Genomic DNA, 15,281 nt, shown 5'->3' with positions numbered 1-15,281 from the left:
CTGCTGATGATTTATCCAAAAATACACTAATATTGATTCATGTCATATCTAATTCTCTATTCACTTGCATCTTGTGTGAACGCCGAATGCTGAGCAGAAACAGGATAAAAATGTCGCTAACTGCTGATGGCCAGCAGGAGAGCCCAGTAACGCACAACGCACTGAGGGGAAAAGCCCTGGGTTCGAATCCAGCAAAGCCACTGCTTGCCCTGGAGTTCATCCCTTCTTTTGTTCCATACTCCTCCTTTGCCACACAAAGTGGGAATAACTTCAGTGAGAGGATGCCTTGTCATGCACCGGGATAGCTAAAGCGCCTGACTTCAATAGCTAAAAAAGTACTATATAAAAATGCTAGAACAACAGCATTTCACACTTCAATTTACACACTGATGAGCAACAACATAAGCTACCGAACAGTTCAAATGAAAATATTTATCTCCTTCCTAAACCTTTTATTCCACTATAGCAGCTCTAACCAATTGTAAGCCTAAATATTATAAAATGCGCTAAAGATATACGGACAATTACCGCATCTTTGGACAGCAGAAGCCTTTATGGTTCCCAAACAGTTATGAAATGGCAAACAGACAATTACATTCTTTATTAATAAAAAGGACCAGATGTCAGCAGTTGCTCTTGCAGCACACCAAAATCCAATTCTGAATAGTTTAAAAGCAGCTGGGCCACCCTCTGCCGCCCACCAGGAGCATAATGAATTGGAATCAACCTGCACTGAAGATTTGTCAATTTTCTATTTGAGACTGCAAGTAATAGCAGTCCACAATGTCACTGTAACTTCAATGATCTAGTAAGATTGTATCATTTCCTGTAGACTTTCATTAATTTGGATAAAAGGGAAATACACACTGTCTAAGGAGGTGCTTTGCCTGAGAAACTCTCAAGGTCAAACCTTACAGATACAAAAACTTCTTGACCTAAAGACTCACTGCATTCAAAAGATAACATGAAAGTGCACACATTTTTCCTCCCTTCAGGAAAACGGATTAAAAGGCACAGCTGTCAACTTTGTGTTTTGTACTTTGATTCTCTTTCCCCAGGTTAGCATACAGACCCTCCAACTGGGGGCTTGTAAGTATTTTACAAATTTAACTTGCAAAAATAAAACGTTATGTCATTTTACAGATGGGAAAAACTGAGATAAGTAATTTGCCCAGTGCCACTGAGCAGAGCAGCTGCTGGGCTCAGAACAGGACTAAGCCATCCATCTTGTGCTCTTATGCAGGACCACCAGTGCACCCCAGTGCTCTGCCAGTGCTGCTTGCACCACCACCTCTGCACGCCCATCGCTTTGCTGCGCTGCTCACAGCATCCTCCTCGTGGCAGACTGACACTAATGAGCAGTGAAGAAAGTGGCCATCTTGATGCTAACCGATGTCAATGTCTATTGACTAAAAGCAAAATTATTTTTGAAAACCTGATTCTGTACTAATGAAGTCAAGAGACCTTTTGTACAGGTTCTTACGCAAGCAGGATCAGGCTGTAGTCACCTCCTTATCGTTCAGTTCTGCAGTAACACAACTGGGCAAGCCGAGTTCAATAACTAATAGCCAACAGCTAATAACTGACTGTGCTGCCTAAGGCAACTCACTGAACTTCCCTGTGCTGTTTCTCCCTTCTATAACAACACAGTAGACCTGTTCCTTCTCAAAGCACTGTATAATCAAAAAATGAAAAGCACTGTGCAAGGGCTATGGGTTAGTTCAATTTCTCTCCCTCTGCTGCTAAAAAAAAGAAAATCAAATCTAATCTCACTTGCTCTGACCCCAAAAGCTCACCTTCTGGTTTTGTAAATTGCCACTCCTGCTAAAAGAATCAAAGCAACTCTGTCAAAAATAAACGACTCGAGATGACTAAAAGTGTCTGACTATCGCTTTAGACACAACATACATACATGCATAAAAAGACGATAAACTTTCTCTGTATAGAGCAGTTATTAGTAGAGCACCAGTCGCTACTGTCTTTATCATTAGCCATGTTTGATAAGGAAAAGGAGCAACCCCGTGAAAGCTACTGGGGATCTCGGCATGCAGATGCCATTGCCCTGGAACACTGTAGATGTGGGCACCGCAGGGTCCATATACTGATGATACATCAGATCACATTCACAACGCTCTACTTCCATTGTCTACAAGGCTTGCAGTCATCATATTAAAAGTCCACCTGATGTAAAACCAAGCATCAGCTAGAGGGATCTAGAGAAAAATATATGATCCTGGGCTTCAGCAACCACTTCCTATTATCAGAAGCAAAGCCCTGTGTTGTCAGACAATGCAGATAAACTGCAAGAGGAAAAGCTGAGGAGGGAAGCATAATACATTATGCTACAAGAGCTTAACAGTAAAGTCTAATACAACTCCTGTCCGCTGTCTACGTGCACTGCACATTGGACTTCACTGGCCAACAAACACATCAGCAGCATCCTACACTGGCACTTCAGGAGCATTTCCCCTTCCTTCCCTCCATAGCTCAACATTAGAGGACCCAGGAGGCTTTCATGAGTTGCATCAAGTTGGGCATGGAAGACTAAGGACACAATGATCCTCCCCAGAATTTCCACATACTACTTAAATTCACCCATTTAAAACCTACCTCAATTACTAACGGCATTCAGTGCTCACAGATCTATCAAAAGCAGACTGTTCCAGTGAAGAGTCTCAATTAAAATCTATTAGATGTTGTCCAATTACAGAAAATCTTTCTACACTTAATACACCTAGCATACCTTAATATGAAACAAGAGTCATTGTCAAGGTTTGCTAGTAGGTTTTACCTGTAAACATGGTTAATCAGCAGTTTAGAAGGAAAACAAAACCAATTTTGAAAATAAAACACTATTTAAGTAACAGCAACACCTTAATGTCCAAGTAGAGACAGCCCCTGTACTAAAAACAGCAGGGGAGAGCCATACCTGGAAGAAATTCTGTAATCCAATAGACTAAATGTGGAATAACGATCAGCCAGGAAACTACCTCCCCAATTAGTGTTTTATTCATCAGCCATAAAAGGCTCCAATTTTCAACAAGATCCTGTTTTACCAGATACGGTACAGACCCCAACGCAATGGCAGGCCTTGCCGCAGACAAGCTGTGTTCGTACAGGACAAGCAATGTCGTGAGAGAGCAGATCCTTTAATCCTTAAACCAGGACCAAAGCTACTCCATCAACTTACCTCTCCATCTGCTTAACAGGCTGCCAAGAGATCAGATTCAGACCCCCTCCTAAGCCTACTGTATTCAGCATGGTGGTAGGGAAAAAGCTCCCACCCCAATTTAATCACCAGCTTTTATCACTAATCCTGATGCACACTCTCCTAATAAATACAGAAAAATTGAATACAGCCTCTCAAAACTGAACAGCCTGAGATGCAGTTGCATTAACTCCATTAGCTTTCCTGGACTTTCAGATCTAGTTCCATCAATTATCTCACAGATGAAGTTTAAATATTCAGCACTTCCTCAGAACGAAATGACAGGGTCATCGGCCAAAGCCCTAATGCCACTGGAGCAGCTCAAACGAGTATCTTGGGGGGGTGTATTTTATTCTACAGAGAATGTAAAGTTTTTGTTGTTGTTGGTTCCCCCCCCCCGGAGTTAATGTGAAGTGACAAAAGACTCTACTAAGGGGAAAAGGGAGTTAGGATTCTCAAGTTCACTGAAGATGACAAAAGGATTTAGCTGGCCCTCCTTTTTATTTATCTTTATCCTTAGTAGAAAGAACTGTAGTCACCTTGGAGACATGAGGTAGCCACACAGGACCAAAGGTTACTCAACACCAAATCCTAATGTAAGTTCTGTGCATTACCAGATGGCAAATGCTATTTCTCCAGGAATTTTTTTTAAGAGCACTGAACCCCAGCAAACCCAGTACCTGTGAAGCCAGAACCCCAGCACGTCATTTTAACCCAGGGCTGCATTTCTGCAAGTGAGAGCACATGGCACCTGTAGGGAATTCTCTCCTACGCCATTCCCTTTGTCCCCTCCTACCTTCCATTGTTTTTAAGATCAAAAGCTTTGTTCTCTTGATTGGTAATTAAGTACAAGTCACCCAGTCCAATTTTTCAAAGAGTAATTAAAAGGTTATCAAGGAGAAACAGGCAAGATACAGGTACTCCTGTTGTATCTGTAAATAGGTCATCCCAGTAGATAATTCAACTCTTATCACTGGTATCACAATTTTAAGTTCAAACAAAATACTTAATCTTTCAGTCAATTAAATATGGCTGAAGAGATCATGTGGTTTTTATCTGCATACACAGCATATTGATGCCAGTCCTTCTCAACTCCTCACCCATTTGTCAGGGAAGAAGGATGAGTATCTCTAACAAGCAACAGCAACTTTAACAGAAGACACTGTGCATAGCGTTGAGACGCGAGCCAGAAGATAGGTTATTCACAGTGCCAGTCAGCTAAAGGCAGCATAGATTTCTTCTTTAAGTATGAAGCTATTGCACTAATGATTTGCAAATATTTTCCCTAACCCTACACACTCCATAGACAGAATGCGACAGTTCCTCACAGCTGTGTAAATACACACTTCCTAGTAACTTCTGTGGAAATGCAAACTGCACTCCTGAGGTTCTGCCTATAATAAAGACTTATTTTTCTTGATACAGTGGCTCAAAGAAACATTTTCTTAGCCAAACAAATTCAGTATCATTGAAACATTTCTTTTGCACAGGAAAAGCAGACCAGAAGACAATGCAACTACCTATCCACATCCCACAGGGAAGGAAAGTCCATGGGTTGCAAGATCATAAAATTTACCCTAGCATTGTTCAGCACGTATGCAAGTGAGCAGCCTCTCCTGGTAAAAAAGATTGCATATTCTGTCCCTTGGGCTTTCCAAAGCCATTTTAAACATCCTTGGAAGGAAAAAAATACAAATCTGATTTTCTAAATTGACCAGTCCTATTTTTGAGTGTAAATTCAATAGCTTCCTTCAGGAAAACAGAATTAGGTATCTGAAGTGACTGACTTACCAGATATACTGTAAATATATCTTCCCTGGATCTAAGTGCAAGCCTGAAACTTCAAATAAGGGCATCAGCAACTAATTTAAGATTCTCACATTAAAAGCATCCCGCAAATTATCAGCAGCAGATGAAAAAAAAAACAACTTAAATATGTCACGTGACTTTCTTGTTAACTACTGCCTGGTTATGTCACATAAAAAGTCTGACACAAAAAGGTGCAAAGCGTGTCTCAAATCCCATAGCAATCTTAGATCCATAAACAACTCCAAATATTCAAATTTTAGTCAGGTCTCTGTTGAGCTTCTAAGCCCAACACAGTGGGAAACCAATCAGGCAACGAACCCAACTGGAGCATCCTCTTAACCATGACACAATCAGCAAAGCACAATGGCAACTGGCAAAGAGACTATTCCCAAGGAACTGCAGTTTTCAGATCTGGTCTCCACATGCATCCCCTCAGATCCCACTGGCAGTCCAGAATAGCTAGGAGCTTGAAGGATGAGCATTTGGGAGAATTTGGTCTGGTGTAATGAGCACAAAAACTGCTTAAGAGCAGGGAAAACCATATACAGGCAGCAAAGGGAAGCCACAAATCTCATTTGAACTAGTGAAAACACATAGCTTTCCTCCTCAAGTCAAGGGAGAGACAAATCTGCAGCCATCACTGTCCTCAGGTTTCAAAGAAGATTGTTACAGTGGTCCCTGCTGAAAGCCGGTGTACGATGTTGGGAAAAAACAAATTATTTGAAAGAAGCTGAAAAGGACTCAGAAACAAGCTCTGATTTTAGCAAACAAAACAAAGTCATGGCACTGAAAGATGACAACAGCCCTGGATGTCTAAATTAAGACACTGAAACTCATTTAATATTCACATACTCATCACAAACACACAATGCAAATTCCCTAATATACAGTAAGGCAGTTTATTAGCAAATGTCTCATTGGATTAAGTCTGCTCTTATTCTATTAGGGAACTTTCACACCACATTAAATTGCAAGACAACAGGGTGTTTGCCAGCACATGATGAACAATTTTTAACCCCTTCTCAGAAATGCACATAGACATGACACTGTGACACATCAGGCTAAGGAAGCTCTTGGGAACATACGGCTTAAAGAGAACAACAGGGTATTGACACAACCAACCCTTCTCCATCCCTCGGCACAAAAAAGTCATCGACACCAGGATCATTCTCTCCTCCCAGTCAAGCAGGCACAACCTACTGAAATACATCAGGGATGCTCAACAATGTAAGCTCAAGAGTGGGAGAAGTAAAGATACACAGTTCCTCTGTTAACCCTTTTGTTGATCAGCCTTGAATACACTGAACAAAACAGTTACCACCTTCTCTACAGAAGTATGCTTTTTTAATCCCCTTCTTTTACAACACTTGCTTACAGCTTATTTTGGCCCGCCTCCTGGTAGCATGAGTTTTGATGAATGACGCATGGTCATCCATCTTCAAGTGCTGCACTTCGATGATGAATTGAGTACATTTGGAAAGCAGTCCGAGAAAAAACAAAATTGATAGCCACAGGAAAAAAGAAAAAAGGAAGAAAGAAGAAAAAAGAAAAAAACACCAATGTTGGGCAACAGCTACAGAGTTTAATGAGGCAAGATTGATAGGCAAAAAAAAAATATTAGTTGAACAAAGAAGTGAGACACCAAGCAGCACATAGGAACAAGTTCCAGGTTTTGAAGTCACTCATCTAGAAACATTCAGGGGAAGAACGCAAGCATCCATCATGCAAGAGTCCCTATCTCACCTACTTTTGTAAACCCTCTGTAAGTGCTTTCAGACCTCTAGAAAGCCTCCTCAATACCTTCCCCCCCTCCCCATTTATTTCACTTTCCCCCATTGTACTAAATACACATCATTTCCTGAACACCTTATCTCCTCATTAAAAATGAAACATCCTCACACTGCTCTGTGCTCCTGGTTTCATCTCGTATCTTCCACTTATCTACCCAAGTTGTACATGAAGTTCACCAGTGATGCAGAGGAAGGTCCTTATTTGTCTCCTCGCCTTCCCCCGATGCAGGGCTACAAACTATCAGGGCAGTACCCAAGCTGTAATCTCAGAGTTTTGTTGTACTGGTTAACTGCAGGAAGATGCCCTTTCTGTTACTTCTATCTATAATTGTATCACGCTTACAAGTAGCTCAGAGCAATACCTAGATGCAACTCATCTATAGTATCTTACTAATTTACTCCACTACAGTCCTAATTCTGAATTAATTTCATTCACAGATTTTGCTTCTTCAGAAGAACCTCCCACTGACATCTGGATGGCAAAAGGAAACATCTGGCACTGCTGATGAGCAGAGCAATTTGCCAGGAGCTTCTCAGGGCAAGAGCAGCATTGACTACTCACCATACAAAGTTCCCTGAGCAGAATTCTATACCAGACGTAGGCATCCTTTACATGATACCCAAAGCAAAGCACTATGCTACCTTCTGATTCAATGATGAGGCCCCATAATTAAGATGATTCTCAAGCACAGTTGCAAGATGAAGATATGATTTATTTGTGTAACTGAAATCATCTACATAAAGAGCTGATTTTCACCAGTGTTTCTTTAATTCAGATTTTCCAGTTGGGTTAGACAAGACGCTGAGGTCAAAGGATTTGTCTTAAGCTGAAGTGGTCTGAAGTCAAATTAATTTCCAGGACTGTCCACGACTACAGCATTCTTACTAGGGATTCTAACACTGGATGTTGCCGCTTTTCTTTCACCTTTTGAACGTATTACTGTCAGACTTTACCTGCAATCAGATGCCACATCAGACGACAGTAGCCACGTCACAGGTCACCAAGCTGATTTAATCTATGCCTCAGATCTGGAGGTCTGAGATCACGACTCCTTCAAATGCAGGAGTCTGACATGTCATGTAACATTTGCTACCACAATACATTATTTTTTTCAAGAATCAGCCTCTCATTTAACTTTTTATTAATACCAGGACTGTACCTGAAAGCCTCAGAGATCAGAATCCATGGAGAGTCTTCATACTAAACTATATTTACTCGATAACTCCTTACACCTAAAGATCCAACACTTCAGTCAGATGTGAGAAAATATCACCCCTGTCCAGCTGATGAACAGACTGCAACTTAGGGAATTACCCAAATGCACCCAACAAAGCATTCAGCAGAGCTATAAAAACTGAGACCCATTATCCGTCCTCCCACTCATAGAATCTCTTTTGGATTGAGGAAAGCTCCTCTGCACATTAGCTCTGCTTTCCTCTTGCTCCATTTTCTAATTAACTTACCCGGATGTCTAGAATGACTCTTGATAAATCATTACTGTCAGGCATTCAGAGAAACATCTCAAACCTTATGAGTGATAACAAATCAAAACAACTATAAGAACTGCTCATGAAGAAGCACTCCCAGTTTATTGCAGCATTAATGTCCAACCTAGATTTAATCCCAATGGCAGAAACAGGAACACCTTTATGAACAATGTACCTTGTTCTCAGATTCCCCTGCTGAGGCAGTCCATCGTAGATAGATAACACATCAAAATCTTCCTCTAACGCAAAGGACTGGAAAACAAGCTGTATCCTGTTCTGCTCCTCAGCAGTGATTGTCCACGTGCAGTTTGCGTAATTTGGATATCCATATGGAAAGCCTGGACTCTGTATTGTCCCATTTGGGCCCTGCAAAACGTGACTGCAGTTCTGGGCTGGCAAGAGAAAAGACAAAAGTACAAGTCAAATTGTGTAGGATATACATTTAATATCTTCACCATCAGAACAGATCATACAGGATTCTTTACACTGAATTTCTTCTCAGTTCATGGTCCCAGGGAACAGATAAAGGTAAAATCTAAAGATGCATCTCTGTCCTTCCTACAGGAACTCGGACCCCAGACACTCATCTCTTGGGCACTGCTCCCTCTAGCTCTAAGTGTAATGGGCTAGTAACAGCTGGATTACAGCAGCTGCTGACCGTAACTGGGAGATGGATGCTTACTCGGACATCCTTTCACAGCCCACAACAAAGTCCAATATACTCTTTATCATACACCACGCATTTAGGGATTCAACAGGTTTCAAGAGCACCTGGCCATGCTGAGTGCCTCACAGATGAGGGGTTCAGAGACCATCAAACAGTAGAATGACAATGCCAAAGCTGACAGTGTCTTTTACCCTTAGTTACACATGAATAAGAGGCAGATCAGGGCTCAACTGTGCAGAGACAGACCACTCCTCACCTTGAAAGGCCAAAAACTGTAATGGACGTAATACATAATGAGAAACTGAGTCACCAAATGAGTAGTCTGTCTGGACAAGACTGCGTGAAAGCTGAATGGCAAAGGATCAGAAATTATTGTCCTGACTCTAGAAAGAGCAGGACACAGTCCAAAGGCTTTAACAAATAAACCATTCTCAAATAGTTATTTGGAACAAAAAAAAAAAAAGAAAAATCCCGTATCTTTGTAACTTCCTAGAACAGCAGTTCTTTTTTCCTCATCCACATTCTTTCTGGTAAACATTGCTCAGTGGTCTGAAACTACCTCCTAGCAGGGAAAAGAGCCGATGGGTTTTATACAGGGCCTTTCCATGCAGACGGTTGTAAGGAAAAGGCATGTTCCCACTTGGCCTCTGGTCTGCATACCCCAGACCGCAATACCCTGCACACCCCAAAGCAACACAGACTGTGGCCCAGAGCCAAGAGCTGCCGTCAGCGGTAACACCATATACTCCTAATAGACCTGATGGGGGTACACAGGGAAGAAACCGTTGGCTAGACCCAGCCTTCTCGGGCTGCTCTGTTTTCTCTCAACGAGTTCTGAAAGGTTTCCACTCTTCATGCAGGCTCAACACATAGCAAATGTCTTCCAATCAGTATTCCTAAGTAGCTGCTGTAGAGCTACATCTTCTAAGACAAAAGACTAGTCCTCTACTCACCAACTAAATACTTAACACCTCCCTCAAATCCATTTTCCTTTCTGAACACTGCATCCCAAAGATAAAGATCAACAGCTATGATGTACAATTTCTGGGTATATGAGATTTTCTTCTCTCTGGGGAAACAAGTACACAATTATGTTTTGGCAACAGCCTAAACGACAAATTCTCCTTAGTGTTTCCCTCCCTCTTCACTGCTACTTTACCCAAATGTCTTTTGAGGCACTAAGAAAAATTCTCCCCAAACGAATTGGTATAACTTCTACTGGCTTTTAATGGAATAACTCCTCCACACCAAAGCTAAATTCCAGACGGTTTACAAAGCAACTGTCATGAGACCAAAAGCAGAATTTCACCTTTATCCTACGGCCAGCATCAGAGCTGCTCATCACTGCTGCCTGCATTTACTCTGGCTTTTCTTACCAACACCGGACTGTTTACTGCTGCTTATGTAGATAACCGCAGCTTTCAAGTTGAAATGAATTAGATTAGAAATTACTTTTCTGGTTTCTCGTTGCTTTTTCAAAGGCAGCAATGGCATTTGCACTTCTGAGTGCCAAGCAGCTACAGGTAAAGAACTGCAGAGCAGTGCTCATTAAAGCCAGTTTTAATTAAATTGACCTACTTTGGTGCAAAAACGCTTAGTGGAACTTCTCTCTGCAAGACACAAGTTCACACCTTTATGAATCTAAAATGGTCAATCGTATTTACTACCCAGGGAAGTTTTTTTTGTATCATGTTTATTATATCAAATGAGAGTTAGGACAGCCCCATAATCCACCAGGGACTAAAACTGAGCTAGGCACATAACTCATTAACAAGGGCAGACTAAAGTATTTTGCATTTCTATAGCACCTGGCATCTGCCTCAGTGCATTTTGTCAATACATAATACATACAAGAGTGAAATCTACCTCCCTCCTCCACTTCAGCTCCATTTATTTGTAGAGTTCACTGAAAGGATGTATTAGTTTGGTGCCAGAAAGCTGCATAGGACTGGGAATATTACCGTTACCACAGAGTGGTAAAATTAGGCCCGGTTTGGTTTAATAACTTGGAGACTGCCAAAGAACCATAAGCTCCAGTTCTCTAAAATTCAATCACATCCTCTTTTCTTCAAGCAGACTGGCACTCAATAGGCAATGTGGGGATATTGAATCTGTCTCTACTGCACATTTTTTATTTTAATTGTAAGTAAATGTCATCAGAACAATTTAAGGAAATTGGGAAATTAAAGAGGCTGTATCTGTCCGTTTCCTGATGGTATAAAAGCTACTGATGCTGCATGAAATTCAGAAAATAAATTCAAGGTCAGAGACACCATGTTCCAAACATTCTCAAGGTCATATGAAAGGCATCAAGCTTTAAGATCAATGTAAGTTCATGCCATCCTTGTATAATTAGTGATTAAAAAAAAGAACAAACAAAGGCCAAGAAGATGTACATAATCTTAAACCCAGTTGAAAAAAATCAAATAAGTAATCGAAAAATAGGACACAGTTTTACAACATATCAAATCAATCTACTGAAATATTTGCACGTTCATGATTTTGACCAAGATGTGCTTTGGACACCGCTAAAGAAAAGTGCTTATTGCCAACAAAAATTAGTTTTCCAAAAGCTGGCAAAGTGGAAAGCAATATATTCTTCATCAACTGTAATAGCAGGGAACTTCATTTATATTGGATGCTGCTGGAAAAAGTCAGCAGGCATGGGAAAGAGATCCAGGAACCCCCAAAAGAATTTATGCATACTCTATAATTTGCTTTCAGGTTTGAGTTAGTTCAGCTCAGGCTTGACTGACAAAACCTTATCTAAAATCTGAAGTACATGACAAGGAAATACTCCATTTTTCCTCTGAAGACTTGCAAAGCCAATTCTTTATCCCTTTGGCTCAGGAGCAGGAATAAGTAGAAAGGTACTGAAAGGTCTGTAGTACAAAGTTCCAGGTGACCTCATGTTTGACAGAGAACAAAATTCTTTGAAAGTTTCTGGGGCATTCTCTCCAACCCAGAGGTTGGACACCAGGCACCTCCACACACCCACTGCAAGCAAGGGGAACACAGCAGCTTCTCTCCTGGATCATCAACCGCCTGCCTTGGCCTTTGCCTCAGCTCTGATGGAGCTATACCAGGCAGCAGTGACAGGACAGGCTGTATCCAGGGACCACTTTCTTTACACCTGCTGGAGATTCACCATCAGCCCTGGTATCACCAGAATTACAACCCTTGCAGAATGGTTGTGTTTCCCCCCCTCAATTCACCACTCTTTATTCAAAAGCTACAACAGTGAATGAGAAAGGTAAATACACAGAGCCAAGGGATCAGCTGTCATGTGGCAATGTAAATATTTACTGTAGATACCTCAGCTTCTAACATCATTATTCATGAACTCGTTCTTTCTGAAAGTATAAACCAACATGAAACTCATCAGTAGATATGTGTTTTTGGGCATATGTCCTGTTTTGCAACAGAGATGACCAGTTTGAGAATGGAGCTAATTCCAACTTGTACTCTGCCAACGCAACCTGCTATTTTCAATTCTGGAAAGTGGTTTATTAAGAGAGTATATCTTTTTAATGAATGCATCAGTGTAATTTTATTGCAGTGGCACTTAAAGCTTCCAGACAAGGACAAAGGCATTATCATATTTGGCACTATTCAGCGGACAGAGCCTTCCTCCAAAGGGATCACAATCTAAGATGGAGACAAAAAACAGAACCCAAGGAAACCCATGCTTGCAGAGGGTTTGAGGCTTTGCAGAAAAACACCTTTATCCAAGGGCATAACCATTTCCTCAGTGGCAGAGCTTAAAAGTCAGCTTTGCCAGTCTCCACTTACAATACTTGTTTTGTGAAGTATACCCTGCTTGAACAATGTAAAAGGACTAATCAGCTTCACTTCTGGCTCATATGCACAAGGAAAATGATGAAATATTTATTTTGCAATATGCTCAAAGAAGAACTGCACTTCTAACAGAAGTATGGGCTGCCTGAGGCATTTTACAATACACAGTTAATCCACACGCCACAAAACTTAACATGACTGGACACTTAAGCAAAAAATAAATATCAGTTGAATACAGCTCTGGCTGCCTCTTGCTTAAGCAGGAAAGTTGCAAACCCCTCAAGCTTCATTCCGGGTATCGATCAGCCTCTTGCCACAAGGAGGCCAGGAAGAATGTCCTTGTGCTCAAAAACCAAGCCTTCTTTTGATGGTACAAGCTACATGACTGGAGATGGAAGCTAGCGGGAGGTTTATTTACACTGTATATCTGAAGTTGTTTAGACACATGAGCACAGGACTGTTCTCATGTCAGTCACTCCAGTTTGAGTGGCCTCTGCCTAATGGAACATGGCTAGTTGAGTTCTGGAGCAGAACCAGTTCACCCACCAGTGCCTACAGGGTAGCATTAACTGGTCCCTCATGTCTTCAGCGTCTCATGACTGGCAGTCATGATGGACACTGCAGATTGATCAAAACAAACCAGGTTACATTTATGAAAGTGGAGACTCAATCATTCTAGCACATTCATAGTAACAGACTTTTGTTATTTCCTTCAAATAAGCAACACTTAGACACAGGAGTGAGCTGCCTTGGCTGCTGTAACCTTCAAGTCCCTGGCTGGGACTGGGTATCATCACTCGACATAGAATTTCAGCTGCTCCACAGACTCAGAGAAACTTGTACATTTAAATTCTGTCACTACAAATCTTCACCAAGTTGTGAGAAGCTAAATAACAAAACAAAGGCATTCTCTGACTTTACAAGTGCAAAGGAAATCTTCCACCTACTTTCAATTCCTTAAACTTACCAGGCCAGATCTACAGTGGTGTAAATCAAGGAAGTATTTTAATTATGTTGATTGTCACTGTATTAATATCTAAGGAAGCAATGCTTTAGAGAGAGGGAAGTAGAATTTATTTCTGAAGTGCTTCCTAAAATATAAGTTGATGCACTTTGTTTCTCAGTAGAAATCTAATTTAGCAAACACCGATGTATGGTCACTGCACAATTCAAAAGGAACAAATATCAAATCATATACACTGACTTGCTCTCAGCAGTATCATCTATGGGTGATACATGGCTGCCTTCTCCTTAATGCAGCAGGTTTTGGTATTGTCATTTTCTTTAGTTATTGTTAGGCACAAACGTTTTCATTTTGTGTTCTTCTAGCCTATTTAATGAAACAGACAAACATAAAAAAAGTCTTTCCCCAAGAAAACTGAAATCATTATCCTGCAGACACACAAACACATTCCATCCTGGCCCAAAATACCAGGAGCAAATCCTGCTCATACATCAGCAGCTCCTCAATTTTTTCTATTTACATTACTGTTCAGAGTCATTCACCTTCATTGCATAAAGTTCTTCAAACTGAGACAGCAGATCCTAACTCAAACAGTACTCAAATGCTGACATCGGTTTTCAGCACCCTGAGAGCACATTTGGAGGCCTTGACAAGTAGGGCAGAGCTCAAGGATGGAGACACAGTTAGGACAGCCAAACTTGGTGCACAAGTGCCCCAGCTTTCTTTCTGGGATGACAGATGTGAAACCAGACGAGACTGGGGTTCTCACACAACTGGGTCTATGCCATCGCACAGGATCAACACCTCAGGTCCCTACTGAACACTCCTCTTCGCATGAAGGCACAAACCCTGTTCCCAAGAGGCGTCAGAACACGGAGTAGGTTGTGAAATATTCACAGCTAGCTTCTTCACAAAGGTCTTTTCACAACCTCCTCCCCAAAAAGAACATACTCAAGACTCATCCTCTCTATTGACCAGTTCATCTTTAAGAGCTCCAATTTGTTTAAACAGTTTGATCTGCCATCTAAATAGGAAAAATGTTCCTTTTCCCCCATGTTTACTGTTTTGAATACTTTATTAGCAACTAATTATGCTTCCTTACACAGTAGTCTTCTAAATCATTACAATCACAAACAGTAAGTAGTTTACCCATATCCTAGTTTTGACTGTCTTGCTCACACAATTTACATGAACAAACAGGGAAAGTATCTTCACACTTCATAAATCTAAGCCTTGTTTCCCTAAGTATTCACCTTTTCATAGTTTTAACTTAACCTACAGTCTTATATCAAAGCCTTCTGGGTAATAAATAATGCAGAGACATTCCATTAACTATAACTTTTAATCAAAAGCCAGTAGATCCAAGAACATCATCAAGGGGATGATTTACATCTCAGATAGCCAGTGCCTTTTTCTCTCTGAACACATGGAGTGATAAACTGAAGAATGCAAGGGCAAAGAACATACATTTTATCTGAATCCAGCTCATGCCACTACTGCCAAGTCCAAAAAGAATTATAACATCCACCTCAAATCAAAAGCAGTATGTGAGTTTTC

General features: G+C 41.0%; 1 protein-coding gene across 1 annotated transcript in view; it reads right to left on the bottom strand.

Annotated features, from left to right (window-relative positions):
• LOC104162428 (CUB and sushi domain-containing protein 2-like) overlaps positions 1 to 15,281 on the bottom strand; it is a gene marked incomplete at its 5' end in the record, with an annotated part of 281,493 nt that overhangs the window by 265,412 nt on the left and 800 nt on the right. The window contains 2 exon segments of the mRNA XM_009701143.1: positions 8,471 to 8,687; positions 10,002 to 10,031. Coding sequence (XP_009699445.1) covers positions 8,471 to 8,687; positions 10,002 to 10,031 — 247 coding nt within the window.

Source organism: Cariama cristata, unplaced genomic scaffold (assembly GCF_000690535.1).
Source record: "Cariama cristata isolate BGI_N322 unplaced genomic scaffold, ASM69053v1 scaffold4885, whole genome shotgun sequence".
Lineage (NCBI taxonomy): Eukaryota > Metazoa > Chordata > Aves > Cariamiformes > Cariamidae > Cariama > Cariama cristata.
This window is presented reverse-complemented; position numbering and strand designations above follow the sequence as displayed.